This window comes from Aspergillus japonicus (assembly GCF_003184785.1).
Source record: "Aspergillus japonicus CBS 114.51 unplaced genomic scaffold BO86scaffold_8, whole genome shotgun sequence".
Taxonomy (NCBI): domain Eukaryota; kingdom Fungi; phylum Ascomycota; class Eurotiomycetes; order Eurotiales; family Aspergillaceae; genus Aspergillus; species Aspergillus japonicus.
This window is the reverse complement of record NW_020291645.1, coordinates 121,364-148,518: the sequence shown is the minus strand read 5'-3', so window position 1 is coordinate 148,518 and position 27,155 is coordinate 121,364. Positions and strand designations below refer to the sequence as shown.

General features: G+C 55.7%; 11 protein-coding genes across 11 annotated transcripts; 7 read left to right on the top strand and 4 right to left on the bottom strand.

The window, feature by feature from the left end:
• Positions 1 to 335: 335 nt before the first annotated feature.
• Positions 336 to 914, bottom strand: BO86DRAFT_356157 (cell wall mannoprotein 1 family protein; the record flags this gene model as incomplete). Its single annotated transcript, XM_025669655.1, has 1 exon — positions 336 to 914. One exon carries the CDS (start codon positions 912 to 914, stop codon positions 336 to 338), a length of 579 nt encoding a protein of 192 aa, XP_025530481.1.
• A 3,707-nt stretch (positions 915 to 4,621) lies between these two features.
• BO86DRAFT_356152 (putative MFS maltose transporter) lies at positions 4,622 to 6,989 on the top strand. Its single transcript, XM_025669654.1, has 4 exons — positions 4,622 to 5,274; positions 5,353 to 5,831; positions 5,887 to 6,224; positions 6,281 to 6,989. The coding sequence occupies exons 1-4, from the start codon at positions 5,056 to 5,058 to the stop codon at positions 6,859 to 6,861; spliced, it is 1,617 nt and encodes a 538-aa protein (XP_025530480.1). The 5' UTR covers positions 4,622 to 5,055; the 3' UTR covers positions 6,862 to 6,989.
• A 2,213-nt stretch (positions 6,990 to 9,202) lies between these two features.
• On the top strand, positions 9,203 to 11,167 carry BO86DRAFT_306518 (uncharacterized protein; the record flags this gene model as incomplete). Its single annotated transcript, XM_025667701.1, has 1 exon — positions 9,203 to 11,167. One exon carries the CDS (start codon positions 9,203 to 9,205, stop codon positions 11,165 to 11,167), a length of 1,965 nt encoding a protein of 654 aa, XP_025530479.1.
• Positions 11,168 to 11,774: 607 nt separating this feature from the next.
• On the bottom strand, positions 11,775 to 13,715 carry BO86DRAFT_306082 (uncharacterized protein; the record flags this gene model as incomplete). Its single annotated transcript, XM_025667680.1, has 1 exon — positions 11,775 to 13,715. One exon carries the CDS (start codon positions 13,713 to 13,715, stop codon positions 11,775 to 11,777), a length of 1,941 nt encoding a protein of 646 aa, XP_025530478.1.
• Positions 13,716 to 14,389: 674 nt separating this feature from the next.
• BO86DRAFT_306461 (NADPH-dependent oxidoreductase) lies at positions 14,390 to 15,247 on the top strand (the record flags this gene model as incomplete). Its single annotated transcript, XM_025667697.1, has 1 exon — positions 14,390 to 15,247. The coding sequence occupies one exon, from the start codon at positions 14,390 to 14,392 to the stop codon at positions 15,245 to 15,247; it is 858 nt and encodes a 285-aa protein (XP_025530477.1).
• Positions 15,248 to 15,653: 406 nt separating this feature from the next.
• Positions 15,654 to 17,040, top strand: BO86DRAFT_441405 (Zn(II)2Cys6 transcription factor; the record flags this gene model as incomplete). The annotated part of the gene is made up of 1 exon (XM_025676254.1): positions 15,654 to 17,040. A coding segment is annotated over one exon (1,387 nt), but the record flags the coding sequence as incomplete, so codon positions are not given.
• A 71-nt stretch (positions 17,041 to 17,111) lies between these two features.
• BO86DRAFT_306343 (polyamine transporter) lies at positions 17,112 to 18,663 on the bottom strand (the record flags this gene model as incomplete). The annotated part of the gene is made up of 4 exons (XM_025667693.1): positions 17,112 to 17,665; positions 17,724 to 17,901; positions 17,957 to 18,090; positions 18,162 to 18,663. 4 exons carry the CDS (start codon positions 18,661 to 18,663, stop codon positions 17,112 to 17,114), a joined length of 1,368 nt encoding a protein of 455 aa, XP_025530475.1.
• Positions 18,664 to 19,388: 725 nt separating this feature from the next.
• On the top strand, positions 19,389 to 20,806 carry BO86DRAFT_416622 (uncharacterized protein; the record flags this gene model as incomplete). The annotated part of the gene is made up of 6 exons (XM_025674983.1): positions 19,389 to 19,556; positions 19,617 to 19,653; positions 19,709 to 19,776; positions 19,839 to 20,210; positions 20,261 to 20,357; positions 20,448 to 20,806. 6 exons carry the CDS (start codon positions 19,389 to 19,391, stop codon positions 20,804 to 20,806), a joined length of 1,101 nt encoding a protein of 366 aa, XP_025530474.1.
• A 476-nt stretch (positions 20,807 to 21,282) lies between these two features.
• Positions 21,283 to 22,811, top strand: BO86DRAFT_441400 (FAD/NAD(P)-binding domain-containing protein). The gene has a single exon (XM_025676253.1). It carries the CDS (start codon positions 21,419 to 21,421, stop codon positions 22,742 to 22,744), a length of 1,326 nt encoding a protein of 441 aa, XP_025530473.1. The 5' UTR covers positions 21,283 to 21,418; the 3' UTR covers positions 22,745 to 22,811.
• Positions 22,812 to 23,209: 398 nt separating this feature from the next.
• Positions 23,210 to 24,661, top strand: BO86DRAFT_306091 (amine oxidase, flavin-containing superfamily; the record flags this gene model as incomplete). Its single annotated transcript, XM_025667681.1, has 1 exon — positions 23,210 to 24,661. One exon carries the CDS (start codon positions 23,210 to 23,212, stop codon positions 24,659 to 24,661), a length of 1,452 nt encoding a protein of 483 aa, XP_025530472.1.
• A 1,445-nt stretch (positions 24,662 to 26,106) lies between these two features.
• Positions 26,107 to 27,148, bottom strand: BO86DRAFT_386712 (GNAT family N-acetyltransferase). Its single transcript, XM_025671409.1, has one exon. It carries the CDS (start codon positions 27,015 to 27,017, stop codon positions 26,247 to 26,249), a length of 771 nt encoding a protein of 256 aa, XP_025530471.1. The 5' UTR covers positions 27,018 to 27,148; the 3' UTR covers positions 26,107 to 26,246.
• Between the last annotated feature and the right edge of the window lie 7 nt (positions 27,149 to 27,155).

Genomic DNA, 27,155 nt, shown 5'->3' with positions numbered 1-27,155 from the left:
GACCTCTGTCCGATACTCGCCGGGGTCGCAGGTAGGGTTTGATAGGACGATGCATAGTGCCGTGTTCCGTGCAGCATTAGTAGTCATGGATTACCCTGTGATTTACTGCAGGTATAGTCAAGAGGAACTTTACGATGCTACATCAAGAGGAGGCAACCCTTAGGCCACGATTAAGAACCGTGTGTAAGCAATGATTAATTCAACTAACCTCAATCCAATTCTCTACAACATCCCTTCACACGCAATCGGTCCAAAGACATCATCCCTTTGCATGGCACCAGGCCGGAAAACAGTCACAGACTAATCAACCGATTCAAATCCCCCCCCGCACCCCCTCAAACCGCAACAGCAACCGCCTCCACCCCTCGCTTGCTCCTGGGAGCCTGATCGGCAAAGTCCTTGACGCCCGTCTCAATGGCATCAGAGATGCCGCCGGCGACGGTGCCAGCCAGGCCCTGCAGCTCCTGGGGCACCTTGGAGACGATGGTGTCGGACAGCTTCTTGGCGGCGGCCTTCTGCTGGGTCAGGTCGTTGTAGGTCTGGGCGCCCTTGCCCGCCTGGACGATCAGGGACTTCTTGCCGTCGAGCTTGGTAATGACGGTGGCGATCTTGTTCTTAAGGTCGTTGACGGGGCCCGGCAGCCCCAGCGCGTCGCCGGAGCTGAGCGCCCCCGTGCCGCTGACCTGGCTGTTGCCGTTGTTGATCGCTGTAACCAAGTTGTCGGACGCCTGTTGGACTTTGGTCACATCGCCGCCACCGTAGGCTTGGATGGCCGACCCCAACGCGTCGACCTTGGTGCCGATGCCGGAGAGCACGCTTGTGATGGTCGGCAGGTCGCGCTCCACCCGTGTGGGCGCGGCTAGGGTGCCTGCGGCGAGGCCGAGGGTGAGGACGGAGAAGATGGAGAGCTTCATTTTGAGGTTGATTGATGGGTAATGGCTTGTGGTTTTGTGAGTGATTTGGCTATTATTTTCTTTGTTTTCTGGGGAGTGACTGAGCAGTGATTGTTGATTGTTGAGAAATGGTTGATGGTGATGGTGATGGTCCTTTGCAGCCCTTTATAACTTTGGGGGGATTACGTGCTTCCGTGGAGATGTTGAGACCTTAAACTAGCAAAAGGGCCATATTGCAATGGGATGATGGATGAAAATTGGGGTCGGTCGATCTCAAGGATGGGACGATGTGCACATACCCGAATCTTAAATGATTGACAGGGACTGAACCACCAGTGGTTAGGAATGTCTCACATTCCAGGGAAGCTGAAGCAAGGTCCTAAAAACGGGGTGACTTATGGGCAGGTTATAGGTATACATGAATGTTGCAATCATCTTCTCGTGGCCATGCAGTACTGCTTCGGGGCTAACTCGCCTATGGTGCTGATGGCCTCAAACATCGGTTACCCTTAAATCCACAGGGACTATAGTTTCAGATGGAAGATCGGATCTCTGGGCTGGATAATTGGGCTGGAATGGCCCTTGCTCTTGCTGCCAGGGGTCTCCCGGGCGGAAGCGCAAGGCAGAATCTGCGGAGAAAGCTTTCCGCCTTACTTTCGCCGGCAGAATAAGAGAGAGGGATGGGGCGGTAAGTAACTCTGTAGTCATCGAGAGGAGAGGAGCAGGAAGTGTTGAGAATGATGAGTCTTGTGCTGACGTACCTACCTACCTAGGAGTAATGTTAATTACTACCTAGTAGTCTAAGGAGTTTCAAGTAATAAGGACCTATATCCATGATTACTTCATACTCACTCCGATCATAATCATAAAATCAAGAAAAAGGGCAAAATAACTTTGGAAGGAGGCACGCTGCTCGAGCAAGAGACTGGTCCTGTTGGTAGGGAGTCCGCACTAAACTATGGTCAGAATTCGTCCTGCAGTAATCGGGTCCTGTACTATAGATGTATTCTATTCTCAGCTCCACAGATCCTCAGCTCCCTGGCCGCAGCCATCAATGTGAGTTCTCGTTCGATATCCAAGCATTTGCCATCTAGATGAGGCTTTTTCTTTATCAACATATTTTTCCCGTAGTAACTAGAGCTGCAGTGTGGTAAAATCTGTTTTAGGAGCAACTATCCTTCGTTGCGGTATAATTGGTTCTAAGCTCCATTCTGTCGATGTACAGGCTTAGGCTGGGGAAATCCTATCCGGTCTAATGTCAGTAAAAGAAGATAAATGGTTTAAGAATTGAGGTGGAAGAAGGCTCCGGTAATTCGCCGAGGGTGAACCCGCACACTGGACAAGAAGAGTCGATTTCAGTCAATGGCAGCATGGCACATTCGCTCGTTTGAAAGCCTTGCTCGCATAATTCCTCACATATCTCTTTATCTATCAGTATCTAAGATTTTTTTAATTTATATCTTCACTCTTTGAGAAACAATTACAGGAGTTTGCCGTGGCTCGCATGCCTTGGCCAAGGGCTGACCATGAGTTACCCGATGGCCAGGCTGGATCTTTTCCCGCCGGTCAAGGCAGAAGACTAGCCGGCGCTCGCTCGCAAGCAAGCGGAGTATTACTTGCTTTTGATCGACCTCAGCAACGATCTCGTGACTAGTGGTGCACCCGAACCTCTGATCCATTTCGGTCTCTGTGCCACCTTGTTGGTGTTACTGGTCGACTGTATTGTTTATTTCTTTCCAGACTGGATCGTCCGCTTAAAAGTTCCCTGCCCACTGCCTGGAAGTTTAGGAAAGTTTCTACCTCAACGGGAGTGTAGTTGTCTGATTGTTTGTTCGCCTATCGTCTACAGCGTGCGCGAGGCGGGGTGAGGTAGGGTATTTCCTTCCGGTCGCGCACTGGTCGGCTCCAATGTGGGGGCAGTGGACCACCATGTGGGCACTGTCCCGAGCGATGGTCGGCGTGCAGTGGTAGCGTACCCCGCATCGGGCGTCATGGGCATCTATCCATGATGAAGATGCTCAGAAGGACGGAGATAGTTTTCAGATCCGGACAAGAACGCTTGTCTAAATTTGAGGGAGGTTTTGAGGCTGTTATACGGACTGACACCACTGTATATTCCAAGGCAGAGGGTAGGTTAAAATGGAGCAATATTGTAGAAATACTGTTGTTGAGAATGTTGACGCTGCTGCTTCTCCAGCCTTTGAATTCATCTTTCGGGCCTGTGGCTTCTTCTTTTTTTCCCGAAATGCAAACCATCTCCTGGTATTTATGTATGCAGTGCACACATGCACCATCCTCAAACATTTGTGGACTAATGCAGGCATTACAGTGAGGCAGTATAAGCCAGATTACCAAGTAACCTACATTGCACTAAGCCTCAATATGTCTCAGACGCACAAGTGAGTGGTGGAGGTAGCCATCTTGTATTAACAGGGTACCCCGCTTGGCCTGACAAAGCAACCTTGAAGGAAGTAGAGCAGGTGCTCTGACCCAAAGCGAATTAGCCTGAGCTTTGAACAGACAGGTTATTGTTCTTGCCTTCACCTCTTCCACATTTTTCTCGATTAAGAGTACCTAAAAGGTCCCGCAGAAATCACTTGCTCTGCGACGTGTATGGTAGTTTAAAAAAATTAAAAACATCTTCAATAATTGTTACTAAGGTCCATGTATTATTTATCCACCTGCAGGACGACCCTTCCAAGTAGCATACCCTAGTTAGATTAATGACAGTCCAGCATCTGCCACGCGCATGCTGTGAACCTCCCTGGCCGGGCAATGAACGCTGACTGTGTCTGTAGGAACACCTTATCTCCCTCAACTCCCCCTCCTCTACTGTTTTCCTCCCAGAAACTGTGCCAAGCACAAGCACAAGCACAACCCCCGAACCGGCCCTGACGGCCCTACAAAGGGCTGCAGCAACCTTACCCCATGCATCTCGGCGCCAACGCCCACCAAAGACGGCAGTACCGCTCTTGCGGGCATGGATCTCTGCCGGGAGCAGCCACAACATTGTGTATATCATTGCGGGAAAGGCGACCCAAGACGGGACGCCTGCAGCGCGGTGGCGATCGCCGCCGCCAGAAAGCTGGGCACGAACTGGATTACCAGACCGCACGCGACCACGCAGACGATGTAGAGCTGCGAAGGCGTTCAGCGGGGTGACCGACCTGCTAGGGGTCGTATGGGGTGATATATGGAGGCTGTTTGGTCATGATAATGAGTGCCACCCGAGTGGTTGTGCGATTCCAGCGAAAGTGACTGGACGAACTGTTTATTCTCAGCAACAAGAGGCTAGAGCTTGAGCTTTTTTGGTACTCTCAGAACAAACTTGACTCTTGTCATAACAGTCAACACAGCAACACTGGAATCATGCCACCTCACAGTCTGGATACCCCTGCTGCACGTGCTATGCAGGGGAAGGTCAGCTCACCGGCGTGCAATCTAGAACCCTGCTATACTGTACAATACGAGGGTTGTCTTACAGCCACATTTCCGTTCTTACCGTACAGGAGGTAATCATCCACCATTCATATTACGCCAGTTCACTCCTCTGGTGCATTTCCATGTCAAGTGACGGTATAATAGTGAATGATATCGATATTAACCGTCCTGTCTGATTGGACTGGAAATCAGCGAAGTGGGGGCGAAGGCGAGACTGGGCAGGAAAAGCTGACAGGGAAAGTTAGATAAAGTGCCAGCTCCCCCGCAGTTGCGGGGGACCGGGCCATCTCCACCCGACCCCACCGGAGTACTACCAGAATCAACGTTGCACCCGTAACACGCACCCGCTAGGGCACTCGGGGCCCCTTCGGTGCAATGAGAGAGCGAAGCGAGGCAAATGCGACCCTTCCACGGTCCACGTGCTCGGAAAACAGACCCTCCGGAGTGGAGATGTTGGGTTGCGGAGGTCCAAGTCCGGGGACTCCGCAGTAAGCTTGAGCTCGATTAGGCTAATCTCACCCTTCCCATGAATTACCAGGGAATACCAGTGAATACCAGTGAATACCACTGGATACCACTGGATACCAGCAATTACCAACACAAGCGGTGTATCACAGCTATAAAGATCTGAGATCCCCCAAGATCCCCCCAGATCTCCCTCCCTCCCCCACTCCTCTCTTTCTCTCTTTCATCCACCCCTTTTCTCTCCGAGATCGTCAATATGACTAGCGACAACCCAGAGAAGGAAACCTCGGCGATGGAGGTCGAGGACCAGCCCACCTCCAAGGACGAGCCTGTCTACGATGCCAGCGAGAAGGTCGACTACGACCGAGCCGGCGCCATCGGTGCGGAGGAGGTCGAGCATCGCATGACGGTGCTCGAGGCTGTCAAGGCGTATCCCGCTGCCAGCGCGTGGGCCTTCGTCATGTCATGCACCATTGTAAGCTCTGGTCCCCAATAACCCCAATCAACCCAACAGGCAGATCGTCTCTCTAACACTCCGAATGCGATGCGATAGATCATGGAGTCCTACTGTGTTTTCCTGATGGGACAGTTTATCGCGACACAGAAGTTTGCCGACGATTTCGGTGTCAAGAGCGACGTCACAGGTCTTTATATCATCGAGGCGTCATGGCAGTCAGCCTTCCAGTGTAGCGGACCACTGGGCGCCTTCATCGGGGTCTTTGTGGCAGGACCCATCACAAGTTGGATTGGATATCGCTGGGCAACCATCGGCGGGCTCATGGCCCTGAACGCCTTCATCTTCATCTTCTATTTCGGCAACAGCCAGGGCATGTTCTTCGCCGCCCAGATCCTGGAAGGCATCCCGTGGGGCATCTTCATCGCCAATGCACCCGCCTACTGCGCCGAGATCGTGCCCATGAGATTGCGCGCGCCCGCGACGCAGATGCTGCAGATGTTCTGGGCCATTGGCTCCATCATCGTCGGCGGTATCACCTACCACTACCAATCCAAGAATGACTCCTCGGCCTACAGGTTCGTCCGCTCTTACCGACGAGGTCGAGAGAGTACTTGACTGATCATCTCTCAGAGTTCCCATTGCACTTCAGTGGATGTTTCCCACTCCTCTCGCTATCCTCCTCTACTTTGCCCCGGAATCGCCCTGGTGGCTCGTCCGCCAGGGCCGTCTGGCCGATGCCGAGAAGGCGGTCAAGCGTCTTGGTCGCGCGAGCGTAGAGGAGAACCCCGCGGACGCAGTCGCCATGATGCGTCGCACGATCGAGCTGGAGAAGACTGTCAAGAAGCCCACTCTCGTGGAACTGGTCCGGGGCACCGATCTCTATCGCACCCTGATTGTCTGCGGTGTGTACGCATCTCAGAATCTAACAGGCAACCTGATTGCGAACCAAGCCGTGTACTTCTTCAAACGTGAGTCCCGTCATTTCCTCCCTGCAACCTCATCGCAGACTAACTCCAGTGGACAGAGGCCGGCATGGGCGAAACCACCGCATTTGCCCTGGGACTCATCACCTCGGCCCTCCAGTTGATCATGGTCATGCTCTCATGGATCCTGACCACCTACCTCGGCCGGCGCACCATCTATGTCTACGGCCAATCGATCAACTGTATCTTCCTGGTCGCGCTCGGCATTGCAGGCTCCTGTGGCGTGAGTACGGCGGCGAGCAACGCGCAAGCCTCCCTGGGCTTGATTGTCTCCGTGCTGTTCTGCCTGGGGCCCGCCCCGTCCTCGTGGGTCATCATCGGCGAGACCTCGTCCGTTCGCCTGCGGCCCCTGACCACCGGTGTGGGACGCGGCGCCTACTACTTCATCAATATCCCCTGCATCTTCCTGTCCAGCTACATGCTCAACACGGACAAGTGGAACCTGGGCGCCAAGAGCGGCTACGTCTGGGCCGGCACTGCCTTCATCTGCACCGCCATGGCCTGGCAGTGGATTCCCGAGATGAAGGACCGGTCCTTCCGCGAGATCGACATTCTGTTCAAGCGTCGCGTCCCGGCGCGCAAGTGGAAGCGTACGGTCGTGGATATCCGCGACGATGAGTAGACGGAAATTGGGGTTCGGAGGGGTGCTGCCTGGGTGGCGCGTATTCAATCTAATTCGATGGAGACGTTATCTAGCTGGAGAGCCAGGCTATTGTATCTAGCTATGTGATACTGCATAATCAAGTCAACAGCTTCAAGCACTGCTGCTCCTTAATCAACATTCTCTTCCTGTTTGTCGTAGTATATCTTAGTACCTGGTTACTGCATCTGCAGTGATCAGGTCTCCTGGTTCTCTGGGCCCACACAAGGCGGGTTCCACGATCCTCTCACCACCCCTCGCTGTATACATACTTTTGTCACTTTTCTTGCATGTGTCGGGCAGGTGGTGTCAATGACATGATATTGAAACTGGTCCACCACAGCAAAGCCATCAGGGTAGTGTCGAACCGGAAGTGCGGTGCAAAGAGTATGTGCAGGCTATCTCAACACGCAAGCGAAACCACTGCTATTCTCTGGTGACTCTGGTATCTGTGTCCTGAGTATATACGCCCATGTCAGCAACTTCGATGATACGGTTTAGAGGCACCTGATCACACTCATGCCAGAGATAACAGATGAAACATCGAAACCACCAGAGCACGTTCAATGCACGTGACTTACCACCGCCAACAGCAACAGCAACACTAATGACTCAAAGCCTCGGCTTTCCACGAATCTCTCTTTTCCCGGTAAGAACATTTTGGTTTAAGATTCGGTATCGCGGAATCGACTTCCAAAGCACCAGGGCTGCTAGCTCCCTGGAGCCCTCCATATGCTCGCCAGATCGTGACCGTAAATCCGGATCCTGACGCCGGCTCTCATCGTGCTCGCCCAAAGAGACCACAATGCCGGCGTACTTTAGTAGGATAGCATGTAAGATCAAGCGGCACGTTCTTCCGTTACCATCAGCGAAAGGATGGATCATGACAACATCATTGCAATATTTCGCGGCCATGTGGTGACCGCATCGAGCTTGTGGCTTTCGGCGGGTGGAGGCCGATCTCTCCCGGTTTCTGCCTTTTCTGCTGGGGTGTGGTGGTTTATCCACTTGATAGAGTTGCAGAAGAGGTATGAAAAACAGAACAGATGTAGGAAGAACAGATATTCAGGAATATACAGGTCAATTAAGGACACTGGGGGTTGTTCGAAAGGTCTGTGGTGTAAGCAGTGGTGATGTAGCCGGCGGAGGTCTGGGTTAATTTCGTGGTGGGAGAGCGGGATACATCAGTTGTAGAGATGATATTAGATATTCTACAGGTGATGACAGGTGAATCAGACTGAGCCGGAGCAGTACTGAGTGAATCCTCCACAAACCACGGTTCCCACCCAAGAGGCAAATGTCAGGGAAAGGCATTATATTTTGTCATACGACAACCACCCTTTTACCATAGTAGGCGCTTGATTGAAGGGTCTAGTACTAGGTTTCTAATCTTCACTTCTATTACCAAGATAGTAAGCACTATATTTCAAAGTAGTGAATCTGTGGAGGACGTGGATCAGTGATGAATGAATCATTTGTGTGTGAATTAATATGGGTGTGGCGGGCGGTGACCACCTTCAATGTTGAGGCCTCAGGCCCCAACGACATCAAGGGTTCATCGGCACCTCGCCGGCATATGCCGGCACTCAAGTGACAACGTCATCGAGACGGGCTGGGTCCATGAATGTGACATGGCTGACGGCAGGCACTGTTCCATTCCCTTCCAAGGAGAGAGGGGCCGAGTGATGATAGAAAAACCTATAGTCCCAGCAGAAGAGAAAGACCAGTCTCGAGCTGAACAGCTGAAGCGGCAAGGGAGGCATCAATCAAGCCCTAACATATCCAGTCCGGGAGATGACTGCATATACGAGAACAGCTCGAATCAGCGCCCAATGTGGAGTTGGAAGGTTGATGGGGCGAAGTACCGACACCGGATGTAACCCTAATTTGGATTGGAGGTATGGACTCATCATGCATACGAGTGGATCTACGGATTTGTGTGGGGCGGAACTGAGTCTTCTACGTCTTCGGGAATGTCAGGCAACCGACCAAGTTCTTTGGCTGAGCGGTACGCTCATCGCAGCACCACCTAGCCTCCATGATTCGTTCCCCCGCGATAGGCACTTTGCAAGCATATAGTATAGTACTCTGTTCAAGAGCCAGAGTGATGTAACCAGATTATATACGTATCATCGACTTACGCGGGAAGGATGCTGTTGGAATGTACAGTACCTCTGCGGGATCTGGGGGGGCTTGTCTCGTGCCCTAATCAGTGCCCTTTGCCCGCATGGTCGTTTTCAGTTCCCCTTCGCCCCCTCCTCTGGCGCCGCGCTCTTCCTCTCTCTCTTTTTTCTCTACTTCCCCTGTATCAAAAATACTAACAATGAAACTCGCTCGCGGTATTTGGTTAGCGGGGATAATTGGAGGTGTCTTGGGCGCTCCTGAGCGGCGCCCTTCGACTGCTGAACTTCTGGACTCGTGCACCTCTTCCAATGAATGGGACTTCTCTCTGAGCACGGAGAGCAGCGATGATACCAAACAGAGCCACCTTCATCGCGCGATTGAATTTCCCTCCGAGTCTCAAGGGACTAGTCCTCGTCAGATCAGTGGGCAGGTTTATCTCCACGGACCGGTGGGAGTCTCCGCCGACGACAGCGATGTCGCGAGTGGTAGCGAACCGACCCTGGAAGTTGTTCGACACGGCAGCACGGTCTGGTACTCGGCACAGCGACAGGTGATCACCCCCAAGATCCGATATGCCGGTCCCGGCTCCGTCGGCCGGATTGTGCTCGAGACCCCGGACCTGAGCGCATTCAACATCACGATCGGCAGTGTCTACGGCTCCTGTCCGGAAACCAGCCGCGGCTCCACGCGCATCCGTTGTGACTGGCAGAAGGTCTCACCCGGATTCTTCGGGTGGAACGACATCGGGCTCTACCTGAGCACCGAGGACGACGCGGAGCTCGAGCTGCCGTTCACCCTCACCTCCTACGCGGGCGACAAGGTGGTCGCGACGACGAAAACCACCCTGCGGTGGACGACCCGCCGCCCGTTGCGGTACGTCCAGCGCCAGCCGGAGCTCTTCCCGCAGCCCCGAACCCTCGTTCTCCCCGCCCTGCCCGCGGCCGACTCAGAGCGCAGCCGGTTGAAGCAGGCGTTCACCTTCGCCGACTTCCACTGCACCGGCTTCTATCTCAACCCAGGTACCCCGCTTCACGTCCAAGCGGACGGCGTGCAGCCGGACGGCCCGTTGCCCCAGTTCCTGGTGGGCACGCCGGCTCTAGTCGACCCGGCTATCGACTCCGAACGCCTCCCCAATACCCTGGAGCAGCTGCCCACCATGGCCAACGGCTCGCATACCGTCTCCAGTGCTCTGGGGGGCATTCTGTACGTCAGGTTTACCGCGCGGGAGGATGGCGAGGAGGTAGGCCCGGTGACGATCACGCTGCACGACCGCACCGACGCGGCGCAGCCGTTCCCCTTCGTGCGGGAGGGTATCACGACCGACGAGGAGTACCAGGCCATGCTGGCGGCGACGACGGTGCCGTTTGCGGAGCTCAGCGGGCGACGGGTGATCGTGACGGGGCTGGCGCAGGACGCGCGGCCGTACGCCGAACAGGGGCAGATGCAGGCGCGGCTGTTTCGCTTCTACGGCGAGATGATAGAGGCCCAGGACCGCTTGAGCGGCCTGCTGCCGGACGAGCAAGCGGACACAGTGGATCGCGCGAGCCCCCTGCGGCCGATGGTGGTACAAACCCGGCGCGGAGTCAATCCGAACAGCTACCACTGGCGAGCGGCCATCCCCCGCGAGCGCCACCGGGAGGTCTGGGGTGAGTATCACCTGCGGCGGTCGTGGATGATGTGGCACGAGCTGGGCCACCAGCGCCAGCAGACCCCGATCTGGAGCTGGACGGCCCTGACCGAGGTCACCGTCAACCTCTACAGTCTGGCGGTCCTGCGCCTGTCTGACCCGGAGGCCCGTGGCCGCGTGGCCGAGTGGAATCAGGCCAAGGCGTACCTGGCGCGGCCGGCCGCTGACAAAGACTTCGATAAGGCGGGCTTCTACGTGAGTCTGGTCATGTTCGAGCAGCTGCGCGTCATCTTCGGGGACAGCTTCTACCATCGGCTGCACCACGGGGCTCGCCGTGCCAGCCCGCAGGCCACCGATGCCGATAAGAAGCACTACTTCCTGACCCAGACGGCACACCTGGTGAAGGAGGATCTGACCGATTACTTTACCCGCTGGGGCTTGCGTCCGGAGCCGCGGAGTGTCGCCGAAATGAAGAAACACCCCAAGCCCACGGAGGACTACACCAAGCGGCCCGTCTATGGCGGTACCGGGCTCTGAGTACCGGGACAGGGAAGACGAACACCGCCAAGGGGGGAGGGCAGAGTACTTCGGTCTGTTGGATCATATCCTACTGGACAGGGAGGAGATGTGGATGTGATTGAAGGGCTCGACTGCTGGGGGATCATCCATCTTAGGAACAGGCCATGGTCGAAAATTCATGTCAATACGTTTGATGTATGAGTAAGCTGTCCAAGTCGGAGACGAAGTTCAGTGATGCACTTTCTACGCAATAAAAGCCCGCACTTGGCACTTCCTACGCCAGGGGCGCTCTACTCCAATTTATGCTCTGAATTTTTCTTGCTTTTTGCCTGCCTGACACACCTGCCTTGAGACTGGGGTCATTGCAACTCCACATAACTAGGCCGATGAATAATTTGAAAGCTGGCTGACACCCATGGGACAATGGACGTTATGAAGGTGGTAGCAACGGAGGTTTAAGCTCGAAGATTCCGAGAGAAATGATTTTCACTATCTTGAAGGTTGTTGATGCCGGCTGGAGTTGGCCCACTTGGCGACGGAAATCAGACACCTCGCTACGTACTGTACTAGATACTAGCAACACAGGACCACACCGCTGAGCGAACTCCTGCCATGGGTTTTGTCTCTATACCAGGAGAGACACCGCAGGCACAGGGCAGAACTCGTAACTGACGCAATCGGCCTCCAACACACAGCGGCCATTGCGCAGCATCTGGCCCGGCGGGCAGGGCGGCGGGAGATTGTTCACACAGCGTCTGCTGCTGGCATTGAAGGTCCATCCGGGCGGACATTCGGTATTTCCCTCGAAGACACACTTGCCTCCCTGGAAGGTCAGCCCGGGCGGGCAGTGCGGGTCCTCGAGGGAGACACACTGGCCCTCCAGCAGCCGCGTGCCCGGCGGGCAGGAGGGCCGGTCGCCCACGCACCGGTTCCCCTGCGGAACTGATCCCGGTGGGCACTCGGGGACGGCGTTGGAGATGCACTCCCCGTTGCGCAGTGTGTATCCGGGAGGACACTGGAGGTCGCCGGTGGAGACGCAGCGGCCGCCCATCCACTTGAACCCCGTCGGACACACGGGCTGGCCGGTCCACACGCACTGTTCCCCGACCAGCTGGGTGTTCTCCGGGCAGGAGGGGGTCGCGCCGGTCACGCAGGCTTCGCCGTTGAAGGTGGACGGCGGCGGGCACTGGACCTGCGTGTTGGAGATGCACTTGTCCCCGTGCAGGGTCGTGTCCGGGGGACAGAGCGGCGCGTCTGAGTGGGCCACGCACCGATGGCCGTCGAAGGTCGTGTGGTCCGGGCAGGTCGGTTGATCACCCGTGATGCAGGCCTCGCCGTTCCAGAAGGCGTTGTCAGGGCACTCGACGTGCCCGTTTACCACACAGTGGGTGCCGTCCCACGTCGAGTCGTCGGGGCAAGTGGGCAGCGCGGTGGTCACACAGAATCCGTCCTGGAGGACCGTGTCCGCCGGACAGCGCACGTTCTCGGTCACTACGCACTGGTTGCCGATCAACTCCGACCCTGGAGGACAGTGCGGGCGCTCGCGCGTCACACAGCGGTTGTCCTCCAGATCGAAGCCCGGCGGGCAAGTGGCCAGCTGCCGCACCACGCACTGCCCACCTTCCAGGCTCGTCCCCGGCGGGCAGCTGGGCTCCAGCACTCCCGGCTGCCGACAGCGGCCCCCCTCCAGCACGGTGCCGGGAGGGCATTGCCCGTCGACGGGGAGGAGGAAGCACTTGCGCCCATCCCAGCCCATGCCGGTGGGGCAGCAGAAGGCGGTTCCGGAGAGCGGATCGATGGCGAGCTGGCTGTGGGGCGGACAGGACGGGGAGGTCGTCGTCGCGCACACGTTGTCGATCGGACGACTGCCGTCGGGACAGACTGGGGGAGTCGTCGAGACACAGCGGCCGATCTTCTTGTTCAGGGTCGTGCCCTCCGGACAGGATGGTTCCTGGTCGGCGACACAGATGTTGCCCTGGACGTGGCTGCCCGGGGGGCAGGTGGGGTGCGTAGTCGAGACACACTTCCGGATGGTGGCATCGTAGCGAGCTCCAGTCGGGCACGAGGGCAGTTCGTTGGAGACGCAGACTGCACCCTCCAGACTCGAGCCCTCGGGGCAGGTAGGTCCTTCGCGGTGCACGCAGGCCTCGCCGTTGAACCAGCCGCCGTTCGGGCAGGACGGTTTCAGGATCGACTCACACACGTTGCCATGGGCATTGAATCCGGTGGGGCAGTGCGGCAGGATCTGGCTCACACAGACGGGCCCCTCGCGGATGTAGGGATCGGGACAGAAGGGCTCCTGAGTCGTGATACAAGTGTGTCCATTCCACGTACTGCCCGTCGGGCAGAGGGGATCTTGCTTCGAGACGCAATATTCGTCGCGGGGCACCGTCCCTTCGGGGCAACTGGGCACCCCTAACGTGCAGGACTGGCCATCAAAGGTGGTCCCCTCCGGACAGCATTTCACCTGGCCTGTGCTGGGATCGATCGAGGGTTTGATCTGGTCCAACGACAGACGCGTCAGGACTTGCTGCTGCTGAGCGGCGGCCTGGAAAGCGGGCAGCATAAGGAACCAGGCGAGAGCCTGCTGCACCGGCGGCATATAGAGGCCAGAACGGTAGCCCAATTGAACGGGAAGTTGTGAAGGAAACGAATTACTTTAGTTTCACTCGCAGCTTTCTTGTTCGTCACTTTACTAAGTAGATCGTCTCTCGTCTGTCCACTTCCTTTCATAGCTCCCACTTATCAGCCTACTCTTCAGTTGTCCAGTACATCCTGGGCTCACTGGGAGTAGATTGCAACGCCCTATCCGCAGGAGCCTCCCACAGATCAACTGCTTGTTCTAGTGTAGAGTCCGGGATACTCTGCTTCCCTACATTTCCGTGCGCATAGAGCTGCCATTGGGGAACCGGCACCGGTGGAAACTTCCGTCCGCCAAGCCGGGCGGTTCCTAGCACTCTCATTTGTCGAACCGAGAGATATCAGTGCGTGCGCATAAGCCGGTCGATTGCTGCTTTGTTCATTGGCAGGCCTGGAGCCATCGATATCAACTCCGTCGAAGCACAGAGGTTGAGTTTGATTTTCAATCGGTCGCAGAATCTTACGAATCAACGAGATCGCCTCCTGGCTAACGATGGCCGCGCCTTATATAGCCGGATGCTACCCCTATTAGGCATCATCTTCAGCATAATCCCTCGATCAATCCATTGATTCAGACACCATCCCCAGCGCTCAATAACCATGGGCGACAGTAAAGATCTTGATGCGAAGAGCACACCTAACGAGGCCCTTCAAGCTCGGTACCTCAACAACAACAGCAACAACACACCTCCCATTGATGCCTCGAACCCCGTTCTCGAGACCATCTGGCGCCACAAATCCATCCGCCACTTCCTCCCCTCCCCGCTCCCCGACGACGCCCTCGAAACCCTCATCGCCTCCGCCCAGAGCGCCTCCACCGCCTCCATGCTTCAGACCTGGAGCGTTGTCGCGGTCCAGGACCCCTCCCGCAAGGCCGCCGCCGCGCAACTCAGCGGCAACCAGGACTTCATCCGCCAGGCGCCGCTCACGCTCTTCTTCTGCGCCGACCTACACCGGCTGACCAATGTCTCGGAGTGGGAGGGCCAGGCCGGCACGGCGCTGGAGAAGACGGATATGTTCATCATGTCGACGATCGATGCGGCCGTGGCGGCGCAGAACGTGGCGCTGGCGGCCGAGTCGCTGGGTCTGGGCATCTGCTACGTGGGCGGGGCGCGCAACAACGCCGCAGAGCTCTGCGAGCTGCTGGCGCTGCCGCCAAGGGTCGTGGCGCTATTTGGTATGGCGGTGGGTTGGCCAGATCTGGCGGCGCAGGCCCCGGATATCAAGCCGCGGTTGCCGATGCAGGAGGTCCTGCATCGTGAGAGATGGGATGGTAGCCACCAGAGGGAGAATGTGGAGCGGTACAATGCGAGCCTTGGGGCGTTCTACGAGTGGCATCAGATGTTCGGTCGGCATACCTGGGCCAAGTTCGTGGCGGGCATGCTGGCGTCGGGGGAGTTGGATGGACGGGAGAGGATTGGACAGGTGCTGCGTGATCGAGGGTTTGGGCTGCAGTGAGAGGGGTGAAGGAGGAGGGTTAATAGAAATCATAGGTTCGAAAGTGAGTTTTATGTGGACTTGAACACACACAGGGGGGAATCTACTCAGTAGAAGCTTTGAAGTTCTGGGGTTTTGGTATAGAGTCGGTCTGTCTAGGGTTTAGCACGGTTCGGTGGGGCTGCACCACGCCTGTTGATCCCGATCTGCATGTCCATAGTCACTGATTATACTTTCAAAATGTGGAAAGAAGCTCCTCTGTAGAGGAATTGCGAATATATGATCAAAGCTGGAAATGGTCGAGACTATTGTCGTCATCACGTGATCGTAGAAGCCTTACTAATTTTTCCAGTGCAGCCTCGGAAAACCCGCCACAAATTGATGGGTTCGCAAGAACCGGTTCTCGAAAGCATAATGCATCTATAGCTATGCCACGCCAATCCAGCCGATCGTGCGATCGATGCTACGGCATCAAGGAGAGGTGTTCCTGGGTGGAAGGCTCTAGCCAGTGCCTGCGATGCTCCCGCCTCGGATTCACCTGCAGCAACACCCGCCAGCCCAAAAAGCCCGGTCGACGGGCTCTGTCCGCCGCAGCACTGCAGGCCAATGGCCCAGACACCAGTAGAAGCACCAGCTTGTTGCCGAGAGCCTTCCCGTCGACCGGCCAACTCAATTTGATCCATAGTTGGATGTCCAACTACGAAACCTTCGACCGCTTTCTCCTGGGCCCCGCCTTCTGGCCGCGCCACCGCGCAGCCCTAATGACGCACCTGGAACACTCGCAGCCCATTCTTGAACACGCCTTCTTGGCTTCCGTGCTCTCGGCGACTCATTCAGAGGGGAGCAGCCGTCACACCAGCCAGCCTGCAGATGGGCTGTCCACGGTATACCAGCACGCTGCCTCCGCGCTGCGGCGCCTGCGCGAATTGCACGTCACGAACCGCCAGCAAGCATCGACGTGTCTCGTTTTGGGCACGAACATCATGCTCTTTGCCATGTTCCAGCGACCCGAGAACGTGTTCACGCTATGCCGGCAGACCCTGGTGCTGGTGCGGCCCGTGTACGACACCATCGACGGGCCCGACCCGGAGGACTTCTTCTTCCTGACGGGCACGATGATGCTGGACATGCTGGGTAGTTTGATCTACGGGGCCGTGCCGGCGCTGAGGTTCCGTCCCCCCAACGATTCGGTATATGTGGATCGCTACCTGGGTCTGTCGACATCCCTCCTCCAGCTACTGTACCGGGTCGGCGAGCTGAATGCGGCGCTCTCGGCTGCCAGCGATCCAGATCTTGCCGTCAATCCCCGATCAACCCAAGACCTCGACGAGATGGAGTCGACGGTGCTCGCATGGCAGCCCGATGTTCCAGAGAAGCTCTGCTCGGCCTTCTCGGCGGTGGAAATCGCACACATCTTCTGCCAGGTACAAGTGCTGCGACTCTGCGCGCTTCTGATGATCCACCGTCTAAAAGTCCCCTTCGGAATCCATGACACACCTGCGCGCGCGATTGCCATCTCCATTCTCATGCAGTTGCAAACCACTCTCGCAGTAACAGGGAAGGCGATCAAATTCGCCATGCTACCCGTCCTTGTAGCCTGCGTCGAGCTGACGACCCAGGAGGAACGGGATCTGTGGTTGGTGCGGATCCCAGAATTAGTATGCTGCTCGAAGGCGTATGGTCTATATATCCAAGGGGCTGTCAGGGCCTTCTGGACGGCCCGGGATGCGGGGGTGGTCTTTCGCGGGTATAATATCAGCCAGTTTGTATCATGCACTGATGACGGGGCGGAGATGCGTCCGACAGCGGCCTAACTTGATTAGTCGTCTGGAATTTTCACCCTCGGATCAAACGGCCTATGGGGTTTCTCACACTGTTACACCTCCTATTCCGAATCATTCAGAATCTTCCTCCCAATCTCCCGCGACGCCAAACCGCGCAGCGTGCGCTCCCGCAATCGGTCCCCGAAGACCATCAGTCCCACCACAAAGGTGAACGCGAAGATCGAAAAGAAGGCCATCATCCCATACACCCAGCCAAATCCCACGCGAGCTACCCACTGATTAATAAAAAAGGGGATCACCAGCCCCAGGGACAGGCGGTAGGCGCCCATGAAGGCGGCCACCTCGGTGGGCTGCGCGGCGACGCACTCTATGGCGTACGTCACCGTCGCAGGCACGGAGCTCATCGAAGCGAACGTGATGAGGTAGGCGCCCAGCGCCAGCACCATGTAGTGCAGGTGGTACTGCAGGGCGGCGCCGACGATGCCCAGGCCGATGGGCAGGAGGAAGAGCGACGGGATCCAGAGCGTGTGGAGCCGGCACTCAGGCTTCCAGACCCCTTTGTTCCGGCTCCGGCAGACCCAGAGCGCGATGCGGTCGTTGCAGAGGTAGCCCCAGAGTTCGGCGGTGAGAAGGCCGGCCCAGAGGGAGAAGATGACTGTTTGCGAGGGGAGTTAGGCGGGAATTTCAGGAAGCAGTTGTTTGGGGAAACATACAGAAGGCATTCCGTTGGGGTGTAAATCCCCAGCCACCGACGTTCGCGGGTTTCTCGAGCCAGACAGTGATGAGACTGTGGGTCGCCACGAACCAGCCGAAGGAGGCAAATTGGAACAGGCCGACCATCAGGCCGATGGGGGAGAGGCCGATGCGGAAGGGGAGATATGCGATACGTCCCTACGCGGAGTTGTATTAGCGAACGCGGTTCGAGAAACCTGATTAAGAATCATACCAACTCAGAGCGGCTTATTCCAGTTTTGTGTGGAAGCAAGGTGGCCATCCGATTAGCCCAGAAGGATGTAGGCTTCCGGGTGGGCACTGTCGTCTCATCGCGTGAATAGCTGGTGTCCTCGAGGAAGCATAACGCTGCGCAGTCGTAAATCAGCCCTGATTCCCATTCTATAGATTGAGAACGTCGAAGAAGAAATGCAACAGACCTAGCACAAGCACAAAACCCTGTGCGATCACCACCCACCAGAATACCCACGGCCAATCTGTATGCTGAACGATAAAGCCCCCAAAGGTCGGGCCAGCCACTGTCCCAAAAAGAAACGAGACATGGAAGGCCGCGTAGGCCTTGCCACGCTCATGCAGGAAGAACATCTCGTAAACAGACCCGACTCCCAGGATGGACGGGATGGATCCAAAAATTCCATCAAAAAGACGGGACGCCACGAAGCGTTCATAGTCGCCTCGACCGGTCATGTTAGCTGACCAGATGGCACATGCCATGGCGAAAAGAAGACACCAGAAGATGATAGCGGTACGGCCGAACGCATGAGCAAGGGGGTTGATTAGGAGTGGGCCGTAGGCGATACCGGCAATGGAGGCGGACAAGGTGTAGGTCACTTCTATAACCGCCTTGTCCCAGTTTTGGGCCTCTTCTTTCTGGGCCAACTGATTCGCCAGGTCCAGTGCTGTGCCCGCAAATCCGGCCATACAGAGGATGGCCAGGTTCCTCAGCTTTCGAGCCTTTGTCCAGTTCTGTGGTGCGGTCAGCGCATGTGTAAGCAACGGTCTACGAGCAACAGGGTAACAGGGAGCATACCAGTGGATCTTCAGGGTCTTGAGACGGTTGGGGTATCAGAACTACCCCATTATGCATTTTTAGATCATGATTTGAGTCATTCACAGTTCCTGACTCTAAGTGAGGCTTGGCATCGAGGGAGTATTGGGCCATGATGGGTGGTAACTAAGGGAGTTCCTTCTATGCCCGTTTTTGCAGAGAGGAGAGATGAGGAGAGGGATATAAAAAAGAAAAGGAAACGAATCGGACAATGATCAAGGAGTAGTCTTACGAGGGTAGGACATTTGAACCACTGCGGGCTAATTTAGATTGCATATGATTAGTGCTTACTGTTAGGCATATTGATCCTTGCACTGCGCTGCATTAGTGTATGCTAGCACCAGTCACTATATACGGGCTGGCTAATACTTGCCTTGTTAATTTCTTGGTATTCTTTCAGAGTCGATGATGTATCTTTGTAGACGAGGCTATGGCATCCCTGCAAGGAGAGTCGGGTCCATGGATTTGTTGGAAATGACTTGATTCAAAAACTTGTTGACGCTGGCTGAGGGTTGCTTCCTCTTAATATACACCATCAACACACAACATTCCCTCGGATAATAGTCAATTGCCACGTTCACTTCAATGTTTGTTCACCATGGCACTGACACTGACCGGAGTCTACAACGCGAGGCAGCTCCAGATAGTGGTGATTAACAGTATTCTTGTGTTTTTGTCAGTGACCGCTGTGTTGTTGCGATTCTGGGCTCGAAATTTGCAAGGACTGAAACCATTTCTGGAAGACTACCTGATACTCGTTGCTTTGGTATGTTTTTCTCTCCTGAAGATCATAGAGTATAGCAGAGATTGACCAACATGGATACAGGTGCTATCCTTGGGAGTGAACATCCTTCTCTTTCAAAGTGAGTCAACATCTCTCATTTCTACCGGCAAGAGCTCTCTAACAGAGATATCAAGGCCTTCATGCCGGCGTAGGTGAGCATGTTGACTCTCTGACAACTGCGACCGTACAAGAATACTCCCTGGCATGTGGTCTCTCTGCTCCCTGTGTTTTGCATGTTACTGACCTGACTGCACGAGCACATAGAACCTGTATATGATGCAACTATTCTGGAACACCTGCCTTCCCATCATCAAGCTTTCCATTGCCCTCTTCTACCAACGCATATTCCCAATCCGATCCATGGTCATTGCCTGTCGCACCATCATCGTCTTTCTCTTCGCTTGGTACCTGGCCTTCCAGACGACGGCCATCTTCCAATGCACACCAATTCACCACGCATGGCAGAAGAAAACTACCCACGGGAGATGCATTCAATTCGTTCCCTTCGTGATCACGTTAGCTGCGACAAATCTATGTACAGATATACTCCTTCTCGCCCTGCCAACCCGCGAGATTTGGAAGCTTCAAATCGCGCAAGGGAAGAAAATCGGATTGTCGGTCATTTTTACTCTGGGTGTTATGTCTGCTGCCCCTCTTTCGGGTAACTTCGCTGTTGTTCTCAATAGTATGAGGTACTAATGCGATTTCTGACGTCCAGTGTGTGTATCATCTCGCTCGTACGGCTCGAAAATCTGATCGCCATCAGCAATGCGGACATTACGTGTGAGCGACAAATGCTTTTATTGTTTTTTTTTTTCTTTGGTCTCTATCTCCCTTATCGAACACAGGGATATTAACTCCTTATTTCCTTAGGGTCCGATACGTATTCCCATCTGTGGACGGCGATCGAAAGCAGCTTAGGGGTGGTGGTGGCGTGTCTCCCGAGTCTGATGCCCATCGTCCGCCTGATTCGCCATGGGAAGGAGTGGAGAGGACAGCACCGCAAATCTCCTCCTGGTGCCGGTCGGGGGTCGTCTTCCTACCTCAGTCACCTGCGTGGGTCCTACGAGCTGTCGCAATTATCTAACCCCAATCACATTAGCTCGGGGCCGGTTCGGCCTCGACTCCGTGCCGGCAGCAGTGATTCGGCCTTGATCGAGAAATACATGGGGGAGATTGAGATCACCACTAAAATCGCGCAGCAGGTGGAGTCTAGTCCTCCTCGTACTTAGTCTCTGCGAGCTAGACTAGGGAGGGTCTGAACGGGTGTGTCATGTTGAATGTGGGTTGGGCTCCTGCTCTGACTAGTCGTGAATGGCACGAGCTGAAGTGGGGAACCCCACTTTGGTTGGTGAGAGCACTTACAGGATCTGGATCCCTGCCTTATCTCAGTCCATTTCCAAGAGGCCGTGGCATGCTCACAAGGTTTTGCAAAGATAATTATGATGCGCGAGCTCACTTGCGTTGAAAGGAGGATAGATAATGAGAGATGGTGCTTTTAGGGCTAGGGCACTGCCACCAGGGCAGCGATGCCTTCTTTCTCTCCTATAACTGTCGAAAACCTCACATCAAATGGCTTCATGACAAGCTTTTATTCCGCCGGAAAAGCCGCTAAGGCTCCTTAGCCTCCGTAAGGCTTTTCTTAGCCTGACCGGCTAAAAGCTTAGTGCTGCGCCGCGGGGTTTGCTGCCCCCCAAGCCCTGTCAGAGCGTCTGATGCCCCTCCCACCTTAACTCAGGGGTTACACTCCTCCACCTGGCAGCTGGTCTCCCAGAATCTCTTGTAGCGGAAGAGCCTGCCACCACTGACTTCCTCGACTCACAGACTCCATCGACAAGACAACCATGGCAACCTCTCCCTCCACCGACGGTCCCGTGCGCATCGCCATCATCGGCGGCGGCATCGCAGGCTTGACGCTCCTCCTGGCTCTCCTGAAGCACACTTCGCGTGACATCCTGCAACCGCACTTATACGAGGCCGCGCCCGCATTTTCCGAGATTGGTGCCGGGATCGCCTTCGGGTCCAACTCCCTCCGGGCGATGGCCCTCATCGACCCGGAGATGATGGCCACCTACAACAAGCACGCCACCGTGCAACCGGACGAAGGCGCCCGCGACCGGAAGCTCTGGTCCAGCTACCGGATGGGGATGGACGGCCAACGGCGTCCGACCAACACCCTCATGGCCGGGGATCATATCCACGAGACGCGCGCCTCGGTGGCCCGGAGCAGCGTTCACCGCGCGCGGTTCCTCGAAGGAATGACTGAGCTTCTCCCAAAAGAAGCGCAAGAGAACCTTGTTTCCTTTGGGAAGCGACTGGTCTCGTTAGACGAGAACCCCGATGCCAGCGTGACGGTCCGGTTCGCGGATGGCACTGCCGCGACAGTGGATGCGGTGATCGGATGCGACGGGATCAGGTCCCGCGTGCGCCAGATCTTGCTCGCGGGCGAGGCGGCAGCCGAGCCCGTCTTCACGGGAAAATACGCCTACCGGGGCTTGATTCCGATGGAGGAGGCGGTCGCTGCGCTGGGCGAGTACACGGCGCGCAACAACCATTTCCACTGGGGGTATGACGGGCATGTCTTGACCTTTCCCATCGAGAAGGGAGAGACGATGAATGTGGTGGCGTTTCGCACCAAGCCGAACGGGGTCTGGGAGCATGGCGCGCAGTGGGTCCTGCCGGGGAACAAGGAGCACATGCTGCAGGACTTTGCGGGCTGGGGTCCGGATGTGCAGGCCATCCTGTCGCTGATGCGCAACTCCGATATCTGGGCCATGTTCGACCATCCCCCCGCGCGGACCTACCACAAAGATGGGCAGATATGCATCATTGGGGATGCGGCGCATGCCAGTACCCCGCATCAGGGGGCTGGGGCCGGGATGGCGATTGAGGATGTCTTTGTCCTGTCGCGGTTGCTGAAGGAGGTTCGGGACCGGAGTCAGCTGGGCCGCGCATTTGCGGCGTACGATGCGGTGCGCAGACCGCGGACCCAGAGGCTGGTCCGCACGAGTCGGGATGCGGGTCTGTTGTACCAGTGTCAAAAGCCCGGGGTGGAGGATGATGTTGACAAGATTCAGCAGGATCTGGACGAGCGGATGCATTGGATCTGGGACTTGGATCTCGAGGCTCATCTTGCAGAGGCATTGGATGTCTTTCATCAGGGATCGTAGACTTAGATTCAGGTCATTAGTCAAGGGCTTCGGTCTCGGCAATGACAGCTTGTATCCCCAGGTAGGCATTGATGCATGTCATCCCGAGAGTTTCAATATAGGCTGTTTCCCAATCAAGCCAGATGATTTAGAGAGCGGAAGCTTGAGCTGAAAGTTCAATAACTTCCCTGGAGCGCCTGACTTCCAAGTTCATCATGTAACGTGGCAGGCAATACAAGCTTTCCCTGTCCTGCTTTGCAGACAACGTAGAAGACAATATTAGTCTTGCTGCATAAGTTTGACTGTCAAATGGGTCATCTGGCGGTCTGCATCACATGGTATTGTACTGGACTAGCAAACTTGCCGTGGTTGGTAACACCGAACCGTCCCCCTCCCATGCACTTATATATGTTTCCATCCTCACCACGATGAAGGCCTACTTCCCACAGTGGAACATGCCCACTGGTGCAGTGAATACATGAAATGATGTGGGCCACGCAGTTATCTTGGTCACTTGTTTTCTTATCGGCCTCGTTGTGGATGCAGGCCATTAATGCTCTTCCCAGTGCATGGACAGGATCCAATTCTTCCTGGCCCAAATCGCAACCGAGCATCACCCGCGATATTGCCATCATCGGCGGTGGCTCTGCAGGAACGTATGCCGCAATTCGCCTGCGTCAGATGAACTACAGTGTCGTCGTCATCGAGAAGGAAGATCATTTGGGGGGACACGTCAACACTTACACCGAACCGACGACAGGAATTGCCGCCGACTACGGAGTGTTATACTTCGAGGATGACCCCTGGGTCCGCGACTACTTTGCCTATTTCCGCGTCCCGGTGGTCAAGGTCTCCGTCCTGGGGCAGGGTGTGATGCGCCGGGTCGATCTCCGAACCGGGGCCTCCGTGCCCCTCTCGGATGGAACCACGCTCCCCGCGTTGGCGGCATACGCGGCGCAGTTGATGAAATATCCCTATCTCAACACCGGGTTCAACCTTCCCGACCCCGTCCCAGAAGAACTCCTTCTCCCCTTCGGCGAGTTCATCAGGAAATACAACCTGGACGGGGCGGTGGACATCATTGCGCTGTTCAATCAAGGTGTCGGGGATCTGCTGCAGCAACTGACCCTCTACATGATGAAATACTTCAGCCTGGGTGTGATTCGGGATGCGGTTGGAGGTTTCCTCCAGCCCGCCAGCCACAATAATAGTGAGCTCTATGGTGCAGCACAGCGAGAGCTGGGGAATGATGTACTACTCAGTAGCACCGTCACAGCCACGCACCGTGAAGAGGAGGAGGGAGACGGGGAGGAGAACTGGGTCTACCTGCAGACGCGCACACCCGCCGGGGAGCAGACGATCCAGGCCAAGAAGCTGATCGTCGCCATACAGCCCAAGCTGGAGAATCTGGACGCCGTAGACCTCGACCCGACCGAAAGGAACCTCTTCGGCCAGTTCAACAACACCTGCTACTACACCTCCGTTGCTCATGTGCCGGGACTCCCCGTCGGCATGCTGGTTCTGAATCGTGCCACGAATACCCCATACCATATCCCGCCGCAGCCCGCAGTCTATACAATGAGACCCACACAGTCCCCTAACCTGACCTCTATTCTCTACGGCAGCGTAGATCATATGAGTGAGGCAGATGTCAAAGAGCACATGACGCAGAGCGTGCTGCAACTGAGGCATGCGGGTATCCCGGTCCAGGCACCGGAGTTTGTCGCTTATTCCGACCACTCCCCATTCTTGTTGACCGTCTCAGCGGACGCGATTCGCGGGGGCTTCTACCGGGACCTGAATGCTCTGCAGGGCCATCGCAATACGTACTATATGTCTGCATCGTTCAACACGCATGATTCAGCGCAGGTCTGGCGTTTCATTGACGAGACGTTGAGGACCCATTTCTCACAGTCGGAAGAATGCACAAGATCTTGAGATAGCTTCAGACACTAGATATAGGTCTTCTTCGAGAAGGTTGAAGCCCCGGATGGGTAGTCGTTGCGGAGCTAGGGCTCGCTCCGATACTCTAACATCCCGAAACCTCATTCTCATACCTCGACTTATACGTACCGCCTGGAGTCCTCAGCCATGACCGGGGACGAACAGGTATTGCTTTACATTAGAGTGGTTGATTCAATCATCTTTCTCCTTTACGATGTCCTTCTGCGTCGCTCTGATGCGTTTCTTGGTGTCGGGCAGTATTCTGAACACCTAGCAAATAGCTCACTATACGACACCCAATGGCCACGATGCAGGCTTTACATACCGCGAGTGGCTCACTGCCAATGTAAACCGTATCCAAACCGTGTTCTCCTATACCCTCGACCAAGTCCTGCTCAACCTGCTGTAGTCGTCGATACGTCCAGGCCCTAGAGGCCAGCTTCATCAGCAGGACACTGCTACCATGACACCGCAGCATGTCGACATCGTTATTGCGGTTGTCTGTCACACATCGAGCATCGGTAACGTCGCACAGCCAACCTGTATGTCAGGTCTGATGCATGCATCATCAGATCTCTTGCAGCACGTTACAAAGGTGCGGGGATTAATTCGCCCACAACTTATGACCCAGTCTAGCCCGCTGTTGATTATGTTGTGTCTGAATTTTCAATATGGCTGTTTCCTTTTCTCAAAACAACCCTCGTCGCATCAACCCGGATCAGCTTCTTTCCACCCCACACATGGTCTAGTCTGTTGAGTAAAGCGACTCGGTTCCCCATTCCCCTTGAGAATAGAATACCCAAGGAGTCAATAGAGTGAAACGAAGAAGCTCACTTCATCACGATGCATCCGATCTTATCGCGATCGAGATCCCGATGGCCGCCCGTGCTCCAATGCATCTGCTTCAACCCTGCGGATAAGGCGTTTCAGTCACGTTTAAGGGAGCGTTTGCTTGACTTAAGGTATCTCATCTATAAATAGAGGCAACTATATGCAGAGTTATGTGTTGATCTATACAGATTGTTTCAATGATGGATCACTTCAACTCGTGATACAGAGGTATGGCATACAAAACAGTGACTAAGTATGACAGCACGCACTTCAGTTAAGCACACCTCCTGTGAAGCATTTGCGCCACAGAAGAGCGGTTCAGGGGCCAGGAACCTCAGACTGGACTTATGAAACAGCCTTTGGGATGGTCTATGTGCCAACCGGTTGCTGTGAATCTCCACAGGGTGGCTGTATGAGGAATGATCTAAATAGACGCCATTAAGCCATCGGAACTCCACCACAACACAGAATATACAACGGCAGATGTTGTTGAGTTTCAGATACCAAACTTATCAGTCAAATTAGGGTAATATGGAGCATCATGCTGTCGGGGCCAGTGCAGCGAATGCTTGTAATATTAGATCCACGACTCTTCCACGGCGTGCCAGCGCGGAACATGACTGAAATTGAGCCTTCTATTGAGTAATACTGATGACACATGATATAGACACACCACTCTGTATCCACAAGGCGGGTAAAGCGTAAAACCCAGCCACGAGACGATCTATAGTATCAAGCTCTGACCCCCTCACTGCCCAGGTCTGCCCGTGCGCATAAACACATTCGAAGGCCGCTGGCGATCCCGAAACTCCTCATCCACCTCGTACACAAACTCGCCGCCGTCCTGCTCGAACCCCAGCTTCCGGTACACATGGCGCCCCATGCTCGACGCCTCCAGCACGGCCTCGAGCCCCCCGCGCTCCCGCGCCTTGCGGAGCCCCCACTCCACCAATTCTGTCGCGACCCCCCGCCGCTGGAACGCAGGGTCCACCGCACAGAGATCCAACACCAGCACCGCCGGCGAGTCCGTACCCGCAATCTCGCGCACGTACTCGATCCGACGGCGCTGCAGCCCGAACACCACCTGGCGCAGATACCGTTGCTCGGACGGGTTGCCGGGAACCAAGGCCTCCAGGTCCATCGTCTCGCCGATATCCACGACAGGGGCGTCCCCGTATCCGGCCACCTGGGACGCTTGGACCCAGATAGCCACGCCGGCAATCTCCTCGTCGCCTGCTGCGCTGCCTTCTGGGCGGGGGACCACGGCCTTGAGGAAGATAGTGTTGGGACGGCCTTGTTGGTCGGTGGTGGTGGACGACCAGCGGGCCGCGAAGCGGGCGCTGCCGCTCTTTTGGCCCTCCGGCGTGTCCCAGCCGGGGTTCATGGCACACCACACGCCGTCCTGGACCTGGTGGCCGAAGGCGAGAGCGGTGATTTGGAAGAAGCGGTCGAAGTCGGCCGGGTCGGTGATGGGTTCCACTCGGAGCATCTCCCTGGTTGACTCCGCGTTTGCGCTCATGGTGATAGCCGTTGATCCGATTGAGCGGGGGACTTGGGGACTGGCAAGGTACGTAGATGCGGGAAGTTGGGTTTCTGGGGACACTATGTGAATTGTATCAATTTGATTACAAGGTCGGACATCCAGAAAGGTATTGTT

Excerpts from the sequence above, each read along its gene's own strand:
- BO86DRAFT_356152 (XM_025669654.1), top strand. The coding sequence starts at position 5,056 with ATGACTAGCGACAACCCAGAGAAGGAAACCTCGGCGATGGAGGTCGAG. Across the intron at positions 5,275-5,352 it reads TCGTCATGTCATGCACCATT|ATCATGGAGTCCTACTGTGT; the intron begins GTAAGCTCTGGT and ends GCGATGCGATAG. Across the intron at positions 5,832-5,886 it reads AATGACTCCTCGGCCTACAG|AGTTCCCATTGCACTTCAGT; the intron begins GTTCGTCCGCTC and ends ATCATCTCTCAG.
- BO86DRAFT_441400 (XM_025676253.1), top strand. The coding sequence starts at position 21,419 with ATGGCAACCTCTCCCTCCACCGACGGTCCCGTGCGCATCGCCATCATC.
- BO86DRAFT_386712 (XM_025671409.1), bottom strand. The coding sequence starts at position 27,017 with ATGAGCGCAAACGCGGAGTCAACCAGGGAGATGCTCCGAGTGGAACCC.